Source organism: Perissodus microlepis, chromosome 23, assembly GCF_051167445.1.
Source record: "Perissodus microlepis isolate ML-2025 ecotype Zambia chromosome 23, ASM5116744v1, whole genome shotgun sequence".
NCBI classification, from domain to species: Eukaryota; Metazoa; Chordata; class Actinopteri; order Cichliformes; family Cichlidae; genus Perissodus; species Perissodus microlepis.
Window position 1 is genome coordinate 14,143,526 of NC_140482.1, and position 17,482 is coordinate 14,161,007.

A 17,482-nucleotide genomic window follows, 5' to 3' on the forward strand; every position below is an offset into this window, starting at 1 on the left:
TGAAAAGTTTTTTTTTTTCATCTGCCAACAGATGAATCACCAAAGCAACCTCCTCTCTTTCATACGCTTTTTTGGCATGCCAGTTAAGAAGCCAGATACTTACTGACATTTTATGATTTGTAGAGCTTGAGGCAGGGAAGTTGTGCTGACACCAAGGGATGCTGAGACCTTGAAAGATCTGTTTATACCAGCACGAATGATCTAATACTGTATGTTGCAAAAAGCTACACCATATGTTTTTGAGTTGGTAATAATGAGCCGAACATTCTCATGAACCCAACCCTAAACAAATGGTAGACAAATAATGAGTTCTCTTTGCTTGCAAAGATGTGACATACTTGAAGTTTGCCATCCCACATGTGTTTTGATCAGACCTGTGATCCCTTTTTTAACTTTTGAATTTTGACTTTGCTTTGTGGGGATGCTGAATATTTTCACAAATGTTGGAAGGAAAAACGCAGTAGCTAAAGATTACACACTGGTCAGAATCACTTATAAGCTTAACTAAACAGTGAGTGAACCTAATCACTGATGGACCGATAACCATTAGAGCCCAACTAATTTATTTGCAGACCGATATTATTAGCCATTATTAGCTTTTCAAGACTTCCATTTATAACCCCTGATAAATAAAAAGAGACGAGAGAAACGCCTTTTAGCCATGTTTTGAGTGTTGCATAATTTATCAATTTGCAAGTTCCCTGTTGTCAACAGGTAACACCATAGTTCCCTGTCCCTGTTGGAGATTAAATAAATAACTAAACATTACAAATGTTCAGGAACTCTATTTGTGTTGCGTGAGCCTAAAAGAAAAAAAAAATAGGAAGTTTTAAATAGTAGGATTTTTTTTGAAATCCCTGAATACCTACACATCCCCCAGATTTATCACCCAGTCGAATAAGGACATGAGTAAACTACCTTCACACCCTGTATCACATATTTTAGCACATTGTACCATGTACATATCCAAACGTAGAGTATTTAAAACACATAGATTTAAGTGAGCGTGCACTCCTCTGTTTTCCAGACTACCACTCTGATCGGTCTGCTAAAGACGGCCCGTCTCCTACGGCTTGTACGAGTGGCCCGTAAGCTGGACCGTTACTCAGAGTATGGTGCTGCTGTCCTCATGCTGCTCATGTGCATCTTTGCCCTCATTGCACACTGGTTGGCCTGCATCTGGTACGCAATTGGAAATGTGGAGAAGCCTTACCTGGAGCATAAAATTGGCTGGCTGGACAACCTGGGGGTGTCAATAGGTAATGTCTGTTGTTGATAGTTCCTTCCCTCAGTTCTCTATTTTAAAGCTGAATTTAAAAGTAGGATAGAAAAATGATTATGTTGCATTTTACAGGGAAAAAATACAACTACAGTGACCCAAGCTCAGGTCCTTCCATCAAAGATAAGTATGTCACAGCACTCTACTTCACCTTCAGCAGTCTGACCAGCGTGGGCTTTGGGAACGTTTCCCCCAACACCAACTCTGAGAAGATCTTTTCCATATGTGTTATGCTCATTGGATGTGAGTGATAACTGAATGACAGCACATACAGACAGTTAGGAAAGACATAAAGCCAAACACTGAAACTAGTACTGTTTTCATTTTACATGAAAGATCCAATGTATTTTTTTAATATAAATAAATGCACTGTTAAAACCTGCTGATATAGCATAATTGGAACATAAAGGATTCACAGTCCACATTCAGGACATCAGTTTGTGCATTTCTGGCAGTAGCAGCAACTCCCAAGGTAGGTGTTATGTATATGAAGAGATGAACCCATCTGTACTCAAAGGTCACCTCTATGGCTTCTCTCCCAGCTCTAATGTACGCCAGCATCTTTGGAAATGTGTCCGCCATCATCCAGAGGTTGTATTCAGGTACAGCCAGGTATCACCTCCAGATGCTGCGGGTCAAAGAATTCATCCGCTTCCACCAGATCCCAAACCCACTGAGGCAGAGGCTGGAGGAGTACTTCCAACACGCTTGGACGTACACTAACGGCATCGACATGAATATGGTACGAGAGGGATGGTGTTTGCACTGGTACGGAACTATAACAAAACTGGGATTGCTGTTGGGTTTTTCCCTCTGCTACTTCTTCTCCCCCTTTTTCAATATCTTGTTCTGAAAAACGCTCTTACCACATCAGCGTGAACCTATCTTGCTATGTCATTGGCATAGTGCAATGCTTTCATTATCCTGTGCAATGTTTAGCCTTAACCAAGTGAATGAAAGCCACTGTTACTGTGTGTGCATACAGTAACTCAGGCTTTGGTCATCATGAACTGTTCATGGTACTTATATAAGTTTGTCTTTTCCATGTCTGCCTCATGTCAAATGGAATGATCCCACCACTCTGGTAAGAGCAGGAGGTACATGTGCTAACACAATGTTTATACGGATGCTCCTCAGTCTTAGAGCTTCACCTAGCTGTGTCTGACATTAGTAGTGTAATGCTTTGTTAGTTTCTCCATCAAATACACCGTGTCAAGGTTTTATTAGTGCCCCAGACATGCATGTAATTAATGGACGTGTTCTGTTCATCAGGGTGTTACACAATTTACTGTGCATATATGGACATATAGCTATTTTGTACACAACTGTGGTGAAACCATACTACATATATTTTATTGACTTGTGCATGCCTTTATTAAGGAACACACACGTAATTCTTCATGTTTCTCACAGGCCCCAGTAATCGTCTATCATTGGTAGACTTGCATGTGGCCTGTCTTGAAGTTCCTTTTGCATGAAATCTGTGTATTCAAACACAACCCCATGATATTCATCTGGTACCAGAGAGAGTGAGTGAATCATGCCTGTGAGAGTGGGCACAGCCTCGCTGGGCACTGCCAGGTTTCCCTCCCACTGTGGGAGGCTTGGCTGCACGCTCCGCGGCGGCACCTGCGCTTGCCAAATGTTGTTCAATCTTTCCTTTCCAAATGTACTAATCAGTTTTTGTTGCGAGCAACAAAAAGCATGTCCGAGCCAGAAATCCTGTTCAGGCAACATTTCTTTTGCTGTGCTTGTGTCATTGTCTAAATGACAAAAAGAAGAAATGCCTTTGTGATGTCCAGTGAACTCAAAGCTCATTTTTAAGCCTTTCAGTCTATGAAAATGTACCCTTATTAATAGTCAGTTCAAGTTGTCCTGGGATTTGTAGTTTTTTGTCAGTGGTCACTGAGTTTTTTTTAATTTATTTATTTTTTGGGGGGGGGGGGTTATGTCTTTAAACGGTAAGTGCAAAATAAGTTTTAATTTTAGTTCAAAAATAATCGCCTCAGGTCACTTTTTACTGTAAGTTAAATACCGTACAATCGAGAGAAAAACCCCAACAGTGTTTTAACCAAACACCTGGTGACTGTGGAAAAGAAAAACTTCCTTTTAACAGAAGTTGAATGTGATGTCACTAGAAATGCTAATTGTAATGGTAAATGTGTAGGAATGCTTCAGATTTTATCGGTTCAGTATTTTTTAAATGGTATTTGTTTTTTATCCTTTAACAACAAGCAAAGGGTCAGAGTATTGAAAAAAAAATTAATGAGCGTTACTGAGGTTAGTATTCTTAGAGGATTCTCATTATGTGAGTACATAAAGAAACAGAGAGAAGACTTAAATGTCAAATCTGTGTTTTGACTTTGTGATTTCATTTATCTACAGCTTTACAGTCTGTAAATGTTCTGTTTACCTCTTATTTTAAGCTCCTCAGAGGCTCACTAAAACAGTAAAAAGACATTGCAGACTATTTCTACTGCAGGGTTTTGAGAAGAAGGAAAGAGCACAAGTGGCAACTGTATTAAATTTCTCTGGAAATCAAGTCAATTCGACCTACTGCTTCACCCCAAACCCAAAGTCATAAAATATAAGAAAAAAGAACCATCACAGCTTACATAATATACTTCCTCAATACGTCTGACCATACACATGTGTGCTTTGACTCAGGTCCTGAAGGGTTTTCCAGAGTGCCTACAGGCGGATATCTGCCTCCACCTCAACAAGAATCTCCTCCAGGGCTGTAAAGCATTTCACGGAGCCACCAAGGGCTGCCTTCGGGCCTTGGCCATGAGGTTTAAGACGACCCATGCGCCCCCTGGAGACACGCTAGTCCACAGTGGAGATGTACTTACAGCACTCTACTTTGTTTCCCGTGGCTCCATTGAAATCCTAAAGGATGACGTTGTGGTGGCCATCCTGGGTGGGTCTGCATTACTCATCTAAAGATTTACGTTAGATATGAATTGCATTCACAGTAACAAACATTAACTTAAAAAGCAGCTATATAGTATATGCTTTAAGGTAGTGGCTTTTTCTCTTTTCCATCAACCACCTGCTGATTGTAGGTTTATATAGATGGATGTCAAACTTCTTGTCTTGTCTAAGTTTAACCAAAGAGCCAAAGTATAATGTTTTGTTAATAATTGTTTTTGATTGGCTTTCAGCAACAGAAAAAACAAATCATACTCTCATGTCTGAGGGTTTGATGAATTCTAGTGCTATTACAGCCAGCATGAGCTTTCACAGTGCAGAAAACTCGCTGACAACAATTCAGCATCCAAGTATGCAAACATCTAAATGTTCTTAATTAGTGAATAACATGTGAATCCAGCTGATGAGCCAGCTCAAAAACACTTTAAAAGGAACCTCAAAATATGACTGATAGTCCTGTCAGTCCAGTCTGGTTGGACTTGCCTGAGTACACCTCCATTAGTGTAGATGCAGGTGGGCAAGCTAAATGAAGATGGCTCAGTTGTGCTATAATAAGGCTGGGCTGGCAGCTGAGCTCCCTATCGGGTATGTTGTTTTAACTTCAAAGAAAATTCTGATTACTGCTCCCTCACAGGCATGCTCAAGATGAAGGGAGAGGACAGAACACAGTGGGGGAGTACATATAGTGGGATGAGGGTAACAGAGAATATGTGTTAATGGAAAAAAGAGGGCACGATTTCTTTCAGATAGAGACAAATAACAAAAGAAATGGGGAGGGATGAGCGAGTGGGCAGGTTAGAGAGAAGAGAATAGCAATAGAAGACAAAGAATGTGAAGTGACAGAGGAAGAAAAGAGAGTAGAGAAATTTTGTGTGGTTGTCAGCGTGGTGTGATGTAGTGCTTGATGACAGAAGCCGCATTCTGCTATCAACAGCTTCCAGATTTAATCACAGCAAATCTCATCTGGTCTCCCTGTTTCTCTCATCTCAGCTGTGGGCAGGTGTAGCCTGCTGAGCCTTTTATACGCTTGTTTTTCATTAAGGGCTCTTTTCACACAGCCAATAAGGTCTAGAGAAAGCACATGACACAATAGGGTTAGGATAAGCAAGGGCCATCACATGTAAGTCAGCACATTCTCTGCGAGGGAAGTAGATCAACACAAAAATAAGACAAAATGTAAATAAAATCTCATAAATCCATATTTTAGTCAATATGAAACAAAGTTTTATCATTATCATTTTAAGAAAAACAGGTGGAGGAACATTTTGCATCTAATTAGCTTAATTTGTAGCTCAGTAACATGCTTGGTTATAAGAAAAGCATCAGAGGGAGAGTTTCTTAGGCAGAGGTTCCCCAGTCTGCAAAACACTGCATCTACAAGTTATATATGCTATATGTTCTCCAGTAACTTTAATTTAATTTCTTCTGCCAAAAATAAATGTCCTTCATAAGCTGAAAGATGGCACTTCCTCTGTCAACCTCCCCACTTGTTTCTTCTTTAGGCAAAAATGACATCTTCGGAGAAATGATACACCTGTACGCAAAGCCGGGGAAATCCTGCGCAGACGTGCGGGCGCTAAGTTATTGTGACTTGCAAACCATTCAGAGGGAGGACATTCTGGAGGTGCTGGACATGTATCCAGAATTCGCGGACCACTTCTTCACTAACCTGGAGCTCACGTTTGACCTCCGTGATGAAAATGCAAAGGTAACTTAAATAAGGCTGGCCCCACCGATTATAGGCTTTCATATTCAGTTCTATTTTAAAGAAATTTCTGTAATCGCTCATTTGCTGGAAGACAAGAATGAGAGAGTACTAATCGCTGGACAGAAGACATGATGTGGGAGGTTGTAATAACGCGTTAAGTGAGAGAGCAGCATCGTGTGTGTGTGTGTGAATCCAAATGAGCTAGTTTTATCTTTTAAAAAGAGAGCTGGGAGTGCACTTTGTGTTGACCTTTGGTTATTTATTTAGAGAACTGGAAAGCAGAGAGGGACGCAGAGCAGAGGAGACACATGAGAAGAGTGTGCTAGGATTACAACAAAAACAGCAGAGACATGGTGTTCCAACAAGACAGGCAGGAGTTTATATTGCTTAGTTAAGGAAGCTTGTTGTTTTACCACCAACACAATTTTTGTGCTTCTAACATTTTTACTTCTTGAACAACAGAGGCGAGTGACACAGATATGACACAGACTTTTTACACTGGTTCAGTCTGATCATACATCATCTCTTTATAGGTGACCTACTCACAAGAAACTGATTCTAACATGGATGACTCCAAGTGTCGAAAACGGGTCTCATACAGAAGGAAATCCTCCACAGGTCAGCGTGATGCACAAAAGCACTACTGTTGGTGGTTTTAAATGGGAAACCCTGTTTATTTTGCATCTGAATAACCAGCACACATGCTGTTTAATGTTACCATAGCAGTGCCATTTATTCAGCCAGCTAACACCTCAGACCTGCTGCACCCTCATTTAAATATTCCTCAGAAACATACTGCCAAAACTGATACATACCATGGATGGCATTATCTTGGCCTCCAGTAAGGTAAGTTATAAGGAGCAGTGCCTAAAAGTCGTTCCTGACCATGTAACAAGTCTCTAGTAACAACTTTAAAATGCAGAATATTGAAAAAATTTGAAATGGCTCTGCACAGAAAGTCCACACTAGCTAGTCTTCCTTTGCTTTTTGTAAAATCCAGAAAACCCATTTAAAATCCTCATAGAATCCATCTGATCTTTCAGGCCCTCTATCTTAAACACCTCATAGTACCATGTTATCCTTACAGAGCACTCTTCAATACGCCTGCACGGCTTACTTGTGGTTCCCGCAGTTTCTAAAAGTAGAAGGGGAGGCAGAGCCTTCAACTATAAGTTGTCTCCTCTGTGGAAACGGCTCCCAGTTTGGGTTCAGGAGACAGACAGTGTCATAAAGCTTATAATTAGGATCGGATCAGGTGCCTGAACCATTTTTAGTTATTCAGGTTTTAGATGTGTCCTTGATCCAACACAGCTGACTTAAATGGCTAAATTACCTCCTCAACATATCTTGAAGTTCTCCAGAGGACTGGTTTAAATGATTCAGGTGTGTTGACCCAGGGTGAGATCTAAAACCTGCAGGACACTGGACCTGGAGGCCTGGAGTTTGACACCCCTGGGCTATAGGCTTGGACTTCCAGAAGATTGTGTGTGTTTGTTTTGTCTTGTTACCTGCTTGTTGTTGTTGGTGGTTGCTCTTTGTTCATCTTGTCTTTCTCCTTATGACTCACCTGGCCTCAGCAGGTGACAGCACCTGCCTGAGCCTGGCTATGCTGGAAGTCTTCCTGTTAAAACAGAGTTTTCCTAGTACTCCTGCCCTGTCCTTCCTCACCGGGGATTGTCAGATTAATGACAGAGTAATGTGAACATTCTCTCAGTTTTAATTTATTTACTTTCATTTGATCAACTTCTGAAAACTTAGTCATAAATTTTACATATAAAATCTGACAATCACTTTAAACTGTAAGTCTAAAGTCTGCAAATTCTTTTCACTGTTTTAGAGACAGATCTGTTTGGACTTGTGTAAAAGAGAGACACAGCATGTAAATCTGCCAAATCAAATATGGAACTACCTGCTGAGGTGACCCTTGTGAGTAAGGGAGCATCTGAAAGTAGCTTTTATTAATAATTAACAGTGAGCCTTTCATCCGAGCAACAGCAGCTGCAATTATGGATCTTATGACTAAATGACCAAAGTTTGGGTATTGAATTGTCAGCATAATTTGAGAGAAATGATCTCCAAAACCACTGTTACACTCTCTGTTTAGCCTTATTTCATGTTTTTTTTTTCTGTGACTGATGTTTCACATACCTGTACCTATCACAGAGACTCACATTCAAATGAAGTCATTTTCCTATACATGTACCTGTTCACTGAGCCTAGGTGGAGCTGAGTGTGAAGCCTTTCTCAGACCTATTTTTAGCACATCTATATTGTATCCAGAAAGATTCCAGCATTTTTTAAGTGGATTGAAACCACATTTGGACATTTCTAGAGAAGTGTGTCAGTGTGGATGCTAAAGTCAGTTTACAAAGCGTCTTTTGTCACGCAAAACACAGGACGCAAAGGACAAGGTATACATGCAGAGCTGCTTACTTATTACACTGTTACCATGGCAACTCATTCAGATAGCCGGGCGACATGTAGACACACAAATCCAATCTGATCACTTAACCAAATAACAGTATGGAAACTGTGCCTTAAAAGGAAGACAGCAGGCAAATCAGAGTTGCCTGATGTCTTAGCAAAGCATGTGACCTCCCTGTGTCAGGTCAGAAACTCATGAGGGCTAATGAGAATGAATAAGATAAGATAAAACTTTATTAATCCCTCGGGTGGGTACCTCTGGGAAATTCGGTTCCAAAAAAGCACAGCACCGATAAATAGAATAAATAGGAATAAAATAAAAATACAAGTGAATTGCACATTTCAAGTATGGAGTCTATTGCACCGTTGACTATTAACAAAAAGTATTGCACAAAAGGTATTGCACAGTGAAGTGAAGAGGCACTACAGCTTAGTTGTTCCCGCCCTCCTTTGTCCTCCTGTCTCCCCTCCCTCTCCCCTCCAGAGAGGAGTTAAACAGTCTGATGGCGTGTGGGACAAAGGAGTTTTTAAGTCTGTTGGTTCTTGTCTTTGGGAGAAGCAACCTGTCACTGAACACACTCTTCTGGTTGTTTATGGCCGTGTGCAGAGGATGCCCAGCATTGTCCACCCATGAATTTTGGGTGATGTGTTTTTCAGTGCTTTGGATGTGTTGAATGTCTTCAAGAATTCAACATTTAGTTATCACACGGTGGCCTTTTGGCACACCGTCCACTCTGTAGGAAGTCATGGTGACCTTAGCTGCGAATTCGGTTTTTCCTACAAACATTTTTGATTCTCAGGACAGTATTTTAAATAAACAGGTCTACGCAACGATGCCTCGAAGTGGTGTTTGAGTTACACTGAAGCCCACTGATGCTCCATTTAACTTGCCAAAGCTGCGCTTCTTCATTCCTAGCCCCTTCTCATGAATGTGTGCTGACTCAAGTGCAATGACAGCCTCAATGTTAATAAAAGGGGAGGTTTATAAAATAAAAAAAGCTTATTTTCAGAAAAGATACTTTAATAAAGAATGTTTGCTTACAGTTAGGCTGGGTTATATTAGGTTTCTTTGTGCAGTCATGCTCAATCATACAAACTGAAAGCGATTCTCTGAACCTTCCTATTTGCTGCGGCACTGTTAATGCATTGTGAAAGTGCTCGGCACTGACAAGCTGGACTTGTTTTGTACTTTTCTGAAGCTCATAACCTGTAGGAAAAAGAAGAGTTTAAAGCTTAATATGAAAAGTAGGGAGCATGTCTGTCTCTTAAATCCAAACTGGGAGCTAGTTTCACAGAAAAGAGATCCAGTAGCTGAAGGCGCTGCCTCCTAGTCGACTGTAAAATAAAATACACAAACAAGTCTGCAGTATGAGAGTGAAGAGCTCTGCTGGCAACAGTTGATACTAAGAGATTTTAAAAATATAATGCTTCATCATCATTCAGTACTTCGTACGTGAGGTGGAATATCTTTAATTTAATTTCTCACCCAGTTGGTCGCAGCAGATGGCCCCGCCCTCCCTGAGCCTGGTTCTGCCGGAGGTTTCTTCCTGTTAAAAGGGACTTTTTCTTTCCCACTGTCGCCAGTGCTTGCTCATAGGGGTTCATATGATTGTTGGGTTTTTCTCTGTATGTATTATTGCAGGGTCTACCTTACAATATAAAGCGCCTTGAAGCGACTGTTGTTGTGATTTGGTGCTGTATAAATTGAATTGAATTGAATTTAAGAAATTAAATCTGTTTCTAGTCCCCTGCTGTCCTTTAAATTTATCAGAATATCATAATATAGTTTATTATTTTTATCTGATACTTTTTCATACAGAGCAGTTATATAAATGATGTAGTTTACCTTAGCTAACCAAGCTAACTGGTCTGTAATATCCTCTGAAAAACCATGTTCGTTGCAGTAGTTTATAGTGTAATAATGCATGATTATATCTGCTGATTTGTGGACCATTTCTTTAACACGCCAACCTTTAATGTGACCACTTGAAGTCTCACGTACTGTTGTAAAGTCATGAAATTGAAAGTGTGATCACATCAATGCTGAGTTGGCTTCTTGAAACATTAACAATGGTCTAGTGTGCTGGACTTTTTGCAGTCATCCCTGATTTTCAGAGCCACCTTTGATACAACCCCTCAGGGCCTGTATACTATGTAGGTAAATACAGCAGACTCCCTGATCTCTGATGGCAGGGCAGCTTCCAGACAATATCACTCAGTGTGTTTGAGCAGGAGTGGCCCGCACAGGGGGATCTGTTGCCATTTGACTTCTAACAGCCAGGAATCTTGGGACTTGACGACAGAGCCTTCATACAGCAGCTACCTGGGGTTTGGCTTCGATTCAGGGAAAAATCTAATTGGTCACCATGGTTACGAGTCCTCTGTCACTGGTGTCACCATCTCACAGTATAACACAAGTAGGGACAGAGAAAGTAGCTAATGGTCCGTTTCACAGTCTAGCAGCTGGCATATCTTGCCTGCATCCATCAGGTGTGAAGATTTAGACCTCACTTCAGTTTAGTGAACATGAGCTTTTCATTCCATTCATTACTGCTGAACAAGCTTGCCTTGTAAACACACATTTGGAACACATTATGATATAATGCACAACATTAACAGGCTAGATTGTGCTTTAACATTGTTTGTCCTCACTTTAATCCCAAAGCAAGACACGTGCTACTGTTGTCAGATAACAAAGGCAACCCCCACATCCCCAGAGGAAGTCAGTGTTCCCCCAGCAGGTTTCCTGACTGCACTTTGTGCCCGTAGGCTCCCACAACCAGGACAACAAGGAGACTGCGGTCACCTACTGCAACACAAAGCAGACGAGGCAGATCTATGCTTCCTCGGCAGCTGAGAAGAGGAGAGAGTCTGCTGAAGAGGGAGAGGAGGATGAGGAGGAAGAGGAAGGCAGGGAGGAGGAAGAGGAGCAGAGGCCCTTGTGTTCTGGTGTGCTGGGCTACCCGGTGGTAAGGGACCACGCCCTGGGCCTTGGGTTGAACAGTGCTTCCAGTACACAGGCTGGAGACAACGCACAGAACCAGGAATACAAAGGTGACAGAGATGTCAGATGTATTTGTTCCTACAAATGAAGAGGAGTTTTTTTTTTATCTCTCCATCAAGTAACAAGAGATTAGTCTTTATTTCTTTCCTGTCATTCAAATAAATGTTTTTTTCTAACAAAAACCAAGTGGATAAAACACTAAAAAAACATCTGGGAAATTACTGACATTGTTCAAATACAGTTTCCTGTAAATCTGTTTTTTTTTCCCTGTAAAGGTTGACACCAGAATAAGTAATTAACTTAGAAGTTCATTTTCAAGAATTCAAAAAACCCCAGTTAAAAAAGCCTGAGGGGAGGATTGTCACATCTATTAAAAATCCCAAAAAGGATTATGTGTCATGTTGAAACCTAAAACCAACTCAGTAATAAAATGTAAGAGGATTTTATCCAGCACTTGGCTCGGGACACCCCTTGTGACTGTAGGTTCGGGCCAAACTGAAGGATCTGTTGGAAACATGTTGTTAATGTGAATGTTGTTAATAGGACTGTACCTGCTGTAAAGGCGCAGCAAACCGATACAGAATCCTTCTATGCATTCCAGTCCAGATGCAGAGGCAGCTTCCACATAAACAGCTGCATCTGACTTCATTTGATCTGCAGTCTCAGTAGTCAGCTGCAGTCACCTTAAATCCTCCATAAATTGGTTTAGTATAAACACACATTTTAACTGCAAGTCAAACTCAGCAGGATTCCACACTGACGTGGGAAATCTGTGTCAGCGTGTTGGTTTGATAATATCCCATAATTCAGATGTTACAGCTGTAAGAGGATTTCTTCTGGAGAGCAGAGTGATATTGATTCTTACAAACTGGCGAGAGAAATGCACAGGAAATGTCAATTTAATCTCTAGCAGAAACCCAAAAGAGAGGCAGGAAAATCCCACTGAGGTTGTGATGCAAGCTGGGGTCAGATGGGTGTTTTCCTCTCTAGTGTAAATGTCAGGAATCAGAAGGTGGTAAGCTGCTCGGAGCTCAGTAAAGCTAAATGATGAGAGGGCACAGCACATACAGTGCTTTCCCTGAGAAACCATTCTAATAACACAGATCGTTTCTTGTGCATGCGTGTGTATGCGTATTCATCTCTGCTTGCATGTCTTTCCCTCCAGAGCTCCACCCTGACGAGTGGGTGCATCAGCATCCCGGTGAGGCTGCGGAGGAGTCTGCTCACTGCCAGGAAACACCAGCCAGGGAGGATGACAGTGACACAGAGCTCACCTATGGAGAGGTGGAGCAACGTCTAGACTTGCTGCAGCAGCACCTCAACAGGTGCGCAAGGGCAAAGGGGAAGGGTTTTGAAACAGCTTGTTGGTCATGTCAAACCAAAAGACTGCAAATGCTCTTTGTATCGTCAACACTCAGGATTACGTTGATACAGAGGCTTCAGGCAACTTTAGCAGCTAAACTCAATAGTGAATTTCTAAATGCGAAATAGCAACAGCAGCAGGAAAAGACCAGTTTATCAGTCAATGCTGGAGCTGAAGCTGAACGTCCCTGCAAAAGTCTGCTGAGCAGAATGGAACATGATGTCAGTCCTAAACACGTTACTATCTACATATATAAGTATATATAGCATAAGTATATTTTTTTTTTTCCCTTTCATTTATCATTAATCACCCAAACATGCTGCACATCCTTTCCAACTCAAGCACTCTGCCTAGCCAGTCAGTAAAAGTCCTTTTCGCCTTCATTAGTGCCTAGGATCACATAGAAGTCACTGCAAGCCTTCTGTCTCCATTCTTCAACTCTCTGACTACTCAACTTATTCTTAGCTAACCTATTTCTTTGAATACATTCCTGCACTTCTCCATTTCCCCACCAAGTACTTTAGCTGTACTTTCCCACTCATCGGTAACACTTCCCTACAACCCAGAGCAGGTCTCTCTCCCTGAACTGTGCATACGATTCTTTCATCCTCAGCTTTACTTGTACTTGCTTCCTCTTCTTAATATACAGTATTATCCTATAGACTACCGTCTGATGCTAACTAGCGACATTCTCCCCTGACATAACTTTGCAGTCTTCTATTTCAGATTCCTCTTCTGCATAAGATATAATCCACCTGTGTTTAACTTCCTTCACTCTTAGGTCACCCTATGTTCCTCCCTTTGTGTTTACAGCCATTTCTGTCCATTTCACAAAATCCACTACCATCTGTCTTTCTCGATTTCTCACTATAGCTATACAACATGCCCTCATCACCTCTGTTCCTTTCATCTACATGTCTATTGACGTCCACTCCAATCACCACTCTTTCGCCCATGGGAACAGTCTCTACTGCTTCATCCAACTTACTCTAGAATTCCTTCTTCTAACTGGCATATTCAACCTGTGACACTGACAACATTCAGCATCACCCCTTAAATTTCTGGGTTCAAACTCATGATTCTGTCTGCAACCCTCTTCACGGTCACATTATTCACATACTTTTCCTTCAAGTTGACCCCTTCTCTATTTCTCTTCCTATGTAGACCACGCATTTTGATCTCTTCTACTTTTTTTGCATTGTTGAAACCACTCATAGCTCATTTTTATACCAGAAAGCTAGCTTTCTCAGTTAATCCCATAAAAACTATAACACATCATTTTTCTGGGGAGCAACTGCCAAATCACGGGTGTCCTGTTTTTAAATAAAGGAACAAATAAAAATGCACCAATATGTAAACTTTCAGGCTTTTTTCACATTTTGAACAGTTTTGGTTGAAACTTAAACTAATCTATTGGTCAGTACTACTGGCCAATCAGATTTACCATCACTAGTCAATGTTACAGGAGCTAAATCAGTGGAATTCTATTTCAGGATTTTTCAGGCACTTAACCTTTGGATTATTAAAGACACCTCCGGGATCATGTTTGACTCAATTTCCTATAATAGGCTTTGTATTTTTCAGCAGCTTCTTTGAGAGCTAGCCATGTGAATCCCATAATTCTGCCTATAATTGGCTAAAACTTGCAGACACATTTTAGGCCAGACACCCACTGCAGCTGTGTTAATGCAGAGAGTGGACCATGTGAGCAGCTGGTGTGATTCTGGGCTGGTGCACTGATACAGATGAGGGGGAGGAAGACAGTTAGCGATTGTCTATTTATAGCACAGAGCCACAAGATACAGACAAATTGCAAGGGTTTCGACGTCATCCTACGAGGTTTGGTTTGTGGAAGTCACAGTAAAGTTGCCAATTGAAGGAGATGGCATTTGTTAGCAACTGTCTCACAAATCTCACATGAAGTAATGAATTGAAGGGAGGAACTACTTGAGTTTCTTCAATATTCTGCTCACTGCCTCTCGGTAGAAATGCTGGTCTCATCACTGCTGAATACCTTTCAGCCATTTATGCTGATTCAGTTGATGGGCAGGCTTGGCCACCGCACCACCAACCCTCATTTACCCTCACAGCAGAACCGAGACAAAGTGTTTACTTCCACTCTGTCCTCTGGGTGAAAAAACCCCCACTCACCTGACAAAGTACCAATGTGCTCGAGTCTGCACTGGAAAGCTTCTGTTTTGCTCGCTGTGTTTACTGACTCTCTTTATTTTACACTGAAGGACAGAAAAGGAGTGTGTAAGCAGGGGGAAAAGAGGTGATTCATCACCTAACACCCTGTGGCTCATGATGTAACTTGGTGCATAAGGTGATGCAGAGATCTCCAGGAGAAATGAAAAACAGTTAATTTTTATAGAGGATTTCATACTTTCAAGTGCAGATATCACAGAATCAGGTTCAAAATTGGCACAGCAGTGAGGGAACTGAGCACTGGGAGCACTTCTTCATTATCTACTACTTCACATTTCCACTTCATTTTAGAGGGAATTACTATACCTTTTACTAGCGAATATCTTTAGCACACAACTCAGAATATTTGAATTATCTTTCCTTATTCCTTATATTGCTGGTGAAATCTTTAATGCATCAATACATGCACACACTACATGTGTTCGGTCACACCTTTGAGAATTCCCCATCTTCCTGAAGGCTCTGCATTTGAGCAGGATCATACTACCGGGAAACTCTTAATTGTCCTTACTATATAAGCTTTAAAGCTCCCTCTAGTGTTCCATCCATGGTACTGCACTATACTGTGGTATGCTTTTTCTGTCTGCATATTCATTGTATAACAGTCCACACACTGCATAACTTACGCTCTGCAAAACAGTTGAAATTTACACAAATACATTTTTTAAAATCCTGGTAGTAAACTGCACTACTGATACACTGATACTATTACTGCAGACGTTGGGGATTTAGTAAGAGTACTTTAGTTCTCTATCATATCAAGACTATCTCTCCACTCCGTTACATATTCCATATGTATGGGGTATAACCCCCACATATGGAATATGTAACAGAGTGGAGAGATAGTCTCTCACTCAGAGAACAAGGTGACAATGTAACCGTATGTTGTGTAGTAATGATTACCTTTAATGGTCTTCCTTGCTGTCACAGCAACAGCGAGTAGCCATTACCAGAAGACTTCTCTTAGAAATAACAGCTGTTCATTTGTTCGGATCTCATTTAAATAAAGTTTTTGACTGGTGTACTCAGAACTATCAAGCAGGAACTCATCACCTGTTTGTCATCAGTATGGAAATCAGTCTTGATTGAGAGTTCTATAGAACCATTTGATTCATGTTACAGCAGCTTATGAGTGAATGAACATAGTGCAATAAAAGTACTTTTAGAAGTACGTCTGTGAAGGTTCTCAGTCATCCAGGTCATCGTAGTCTAAGGAGCTTGGAAAGAAGATTTAAACCCAGTGGGGGATACTCCCACTGGGTTTAAATCTGGGACTCTCCACCATTTGACCCTTAGAACTGAAGAAGCTTCTCGGATGAGAGGTGAAACGTCTTCAAGCAACTTAAAGAAGTCCAGACACTTTTAGAAGTACATTTTTCCAAACATTTACATTTACTTACATTTATTTAAATTTACTTAGGTAGAGTTAGGGGTTACCACTTTCTATAGAGTCTTGCTAATTACCTATTAATTTTATTCAGGTGTGTTGCAGCAGGGACACATTCAAAAGTTTCAGGACTCTCGCCCTCGAGGACTGGAGTTTGACACCCCTGATGTCGAGCATCAAAAATGGGGAACTCCAGGCCTCAAGAGCCGGTGTCCCCACAGGTTTTAGATATCAACCTGGATCAACACAACTGAATCAAGCGATTAGTTCATTATCAGGCCTCTGGAGAACTTCAAGACATGTTGAGGAGGTAATTTCGCCATTTAAATCAGCTGGATTGGATCAAGGACACATCTAAAAACCTGCAGGACACCGGCCCTTGAGGCCTGGAGTTCCCCACCCCCGATGTAAACAATCAACTATCAAGGCTCATTGTTACTTTGTTGAAGTGAACTTTTGTTCTGCTAATATATTTCCTTCAGGTGTGTTTTCTCTAATGAAACACAAAGATCTACAGCAACCAAAATGGAACCACTGTCATGCTGCTTTTCAGTTGATTTCATGTTTTGTGGCCATCAGACTTGAGTCCCAGATGACTGCAGACATCCAGGCTATCCTGCAGCTCCTTCAGAGGCAAACAGCAGCCGGTCCTCCAGCTTATAGCACCGTCACCTCCAGCCCAGAGTACCAGAGGCCAGCCGTCAGGATCCAGCTGGTGTCTGCCATCGATGTGAGCCCTGCTCCAGCCCAGCCGCAGGTACAGCAGAAGCTTAATGAGTGGAAACGCTGATTTTCCCTAACAATGCCACGATTTTCAGCTGGTGGTCACACTGTTTTACAATAGCTTTGGCTCCGTTTTTGTGGTAAATTTCAAATCTGTATAATCTTAAGATTCTTGTTGATGAATTCCAATCATAGTTTTTGTGTTGTTTGGGTTTTTTTTTTTGTAATTATTATATAATTAAATAACAGTTACCAAAAGGCAAACCAAATAGCAACTACCTTACCAAAAAGAGCTTAAAGGGGTCATTTCCTCTACATTTACTTAATGTTTACTTAAAGCAAAGATTACACAGTACAAAACCTGCTGTTCATGTTGCAGTCCCTCCATCACAGGTCAGCAAGGAAAACATCAGTTAGGAGTTATTTTGGAGCATAGTAGAGCAAACTGGTTAGCT

General features: G+C 41.2%; 1 protein-coding gene across 5 annotated transcripts in view; it reads left to right on the forward strand.

Annotated features, from left to right (window-relative positions):
- LOC146361039 (voltage-gated inwardly rectifying potassium channel KCNH7-like) overlaps nucleotides 1–17,482 on the forward strand; it is a 79,401-nt gene that overhangs the window by 54,549 nt on the left and 7,370 nt on the right. For 4 of the 5 annotated variants that reach the window (XM_084922469.1, XM_084922472.1, XM_084922471.1 and 1 more), the window contains 9 exons: nucleotides 1,028–1,259; nucleotides 1,355–1,522; nucleotides 1,822–2,021; nucleotides 3,947–4,199; nucleotides 5,713–5,918; nucleotides 6,452–6,536; nucleotides 11,112–11,396; nucleotides 12,512–12,671; nucleotides 16,884–17,061. In XM_084922469.1, coding sequence (XP_084778595.1) covers nucleotides 1,028–1,259; nucleotides 1,355–1,522; nucleotides 1,822–2,021; nucleotides 3,947–4,199; nucleotides 5,713–5,918; nucleotides 6,452–6,536; nucleotides 11,112–11,396; nucleotides 12,512–12,671; nucleotides 16,884–17,061 — 1,767 coding nt within the window. The remainder of the gene's footprint in view (nucleotides 1–1,027; nucleotides 1,260–1,354; nucleotides 1,523–1,821; nucleotides 2,022–3,946; nucleotides 4,200–5,712; nucleotides 5,919–6,451; nucleotides 6,537–11,111; nucleotides 11,397–12,511; nucleotides 12,672–16,883; nucleotides 17,062–17,482) is intronic. The other variant, XM_084922470.1, reaches the window with a different exon arrangement.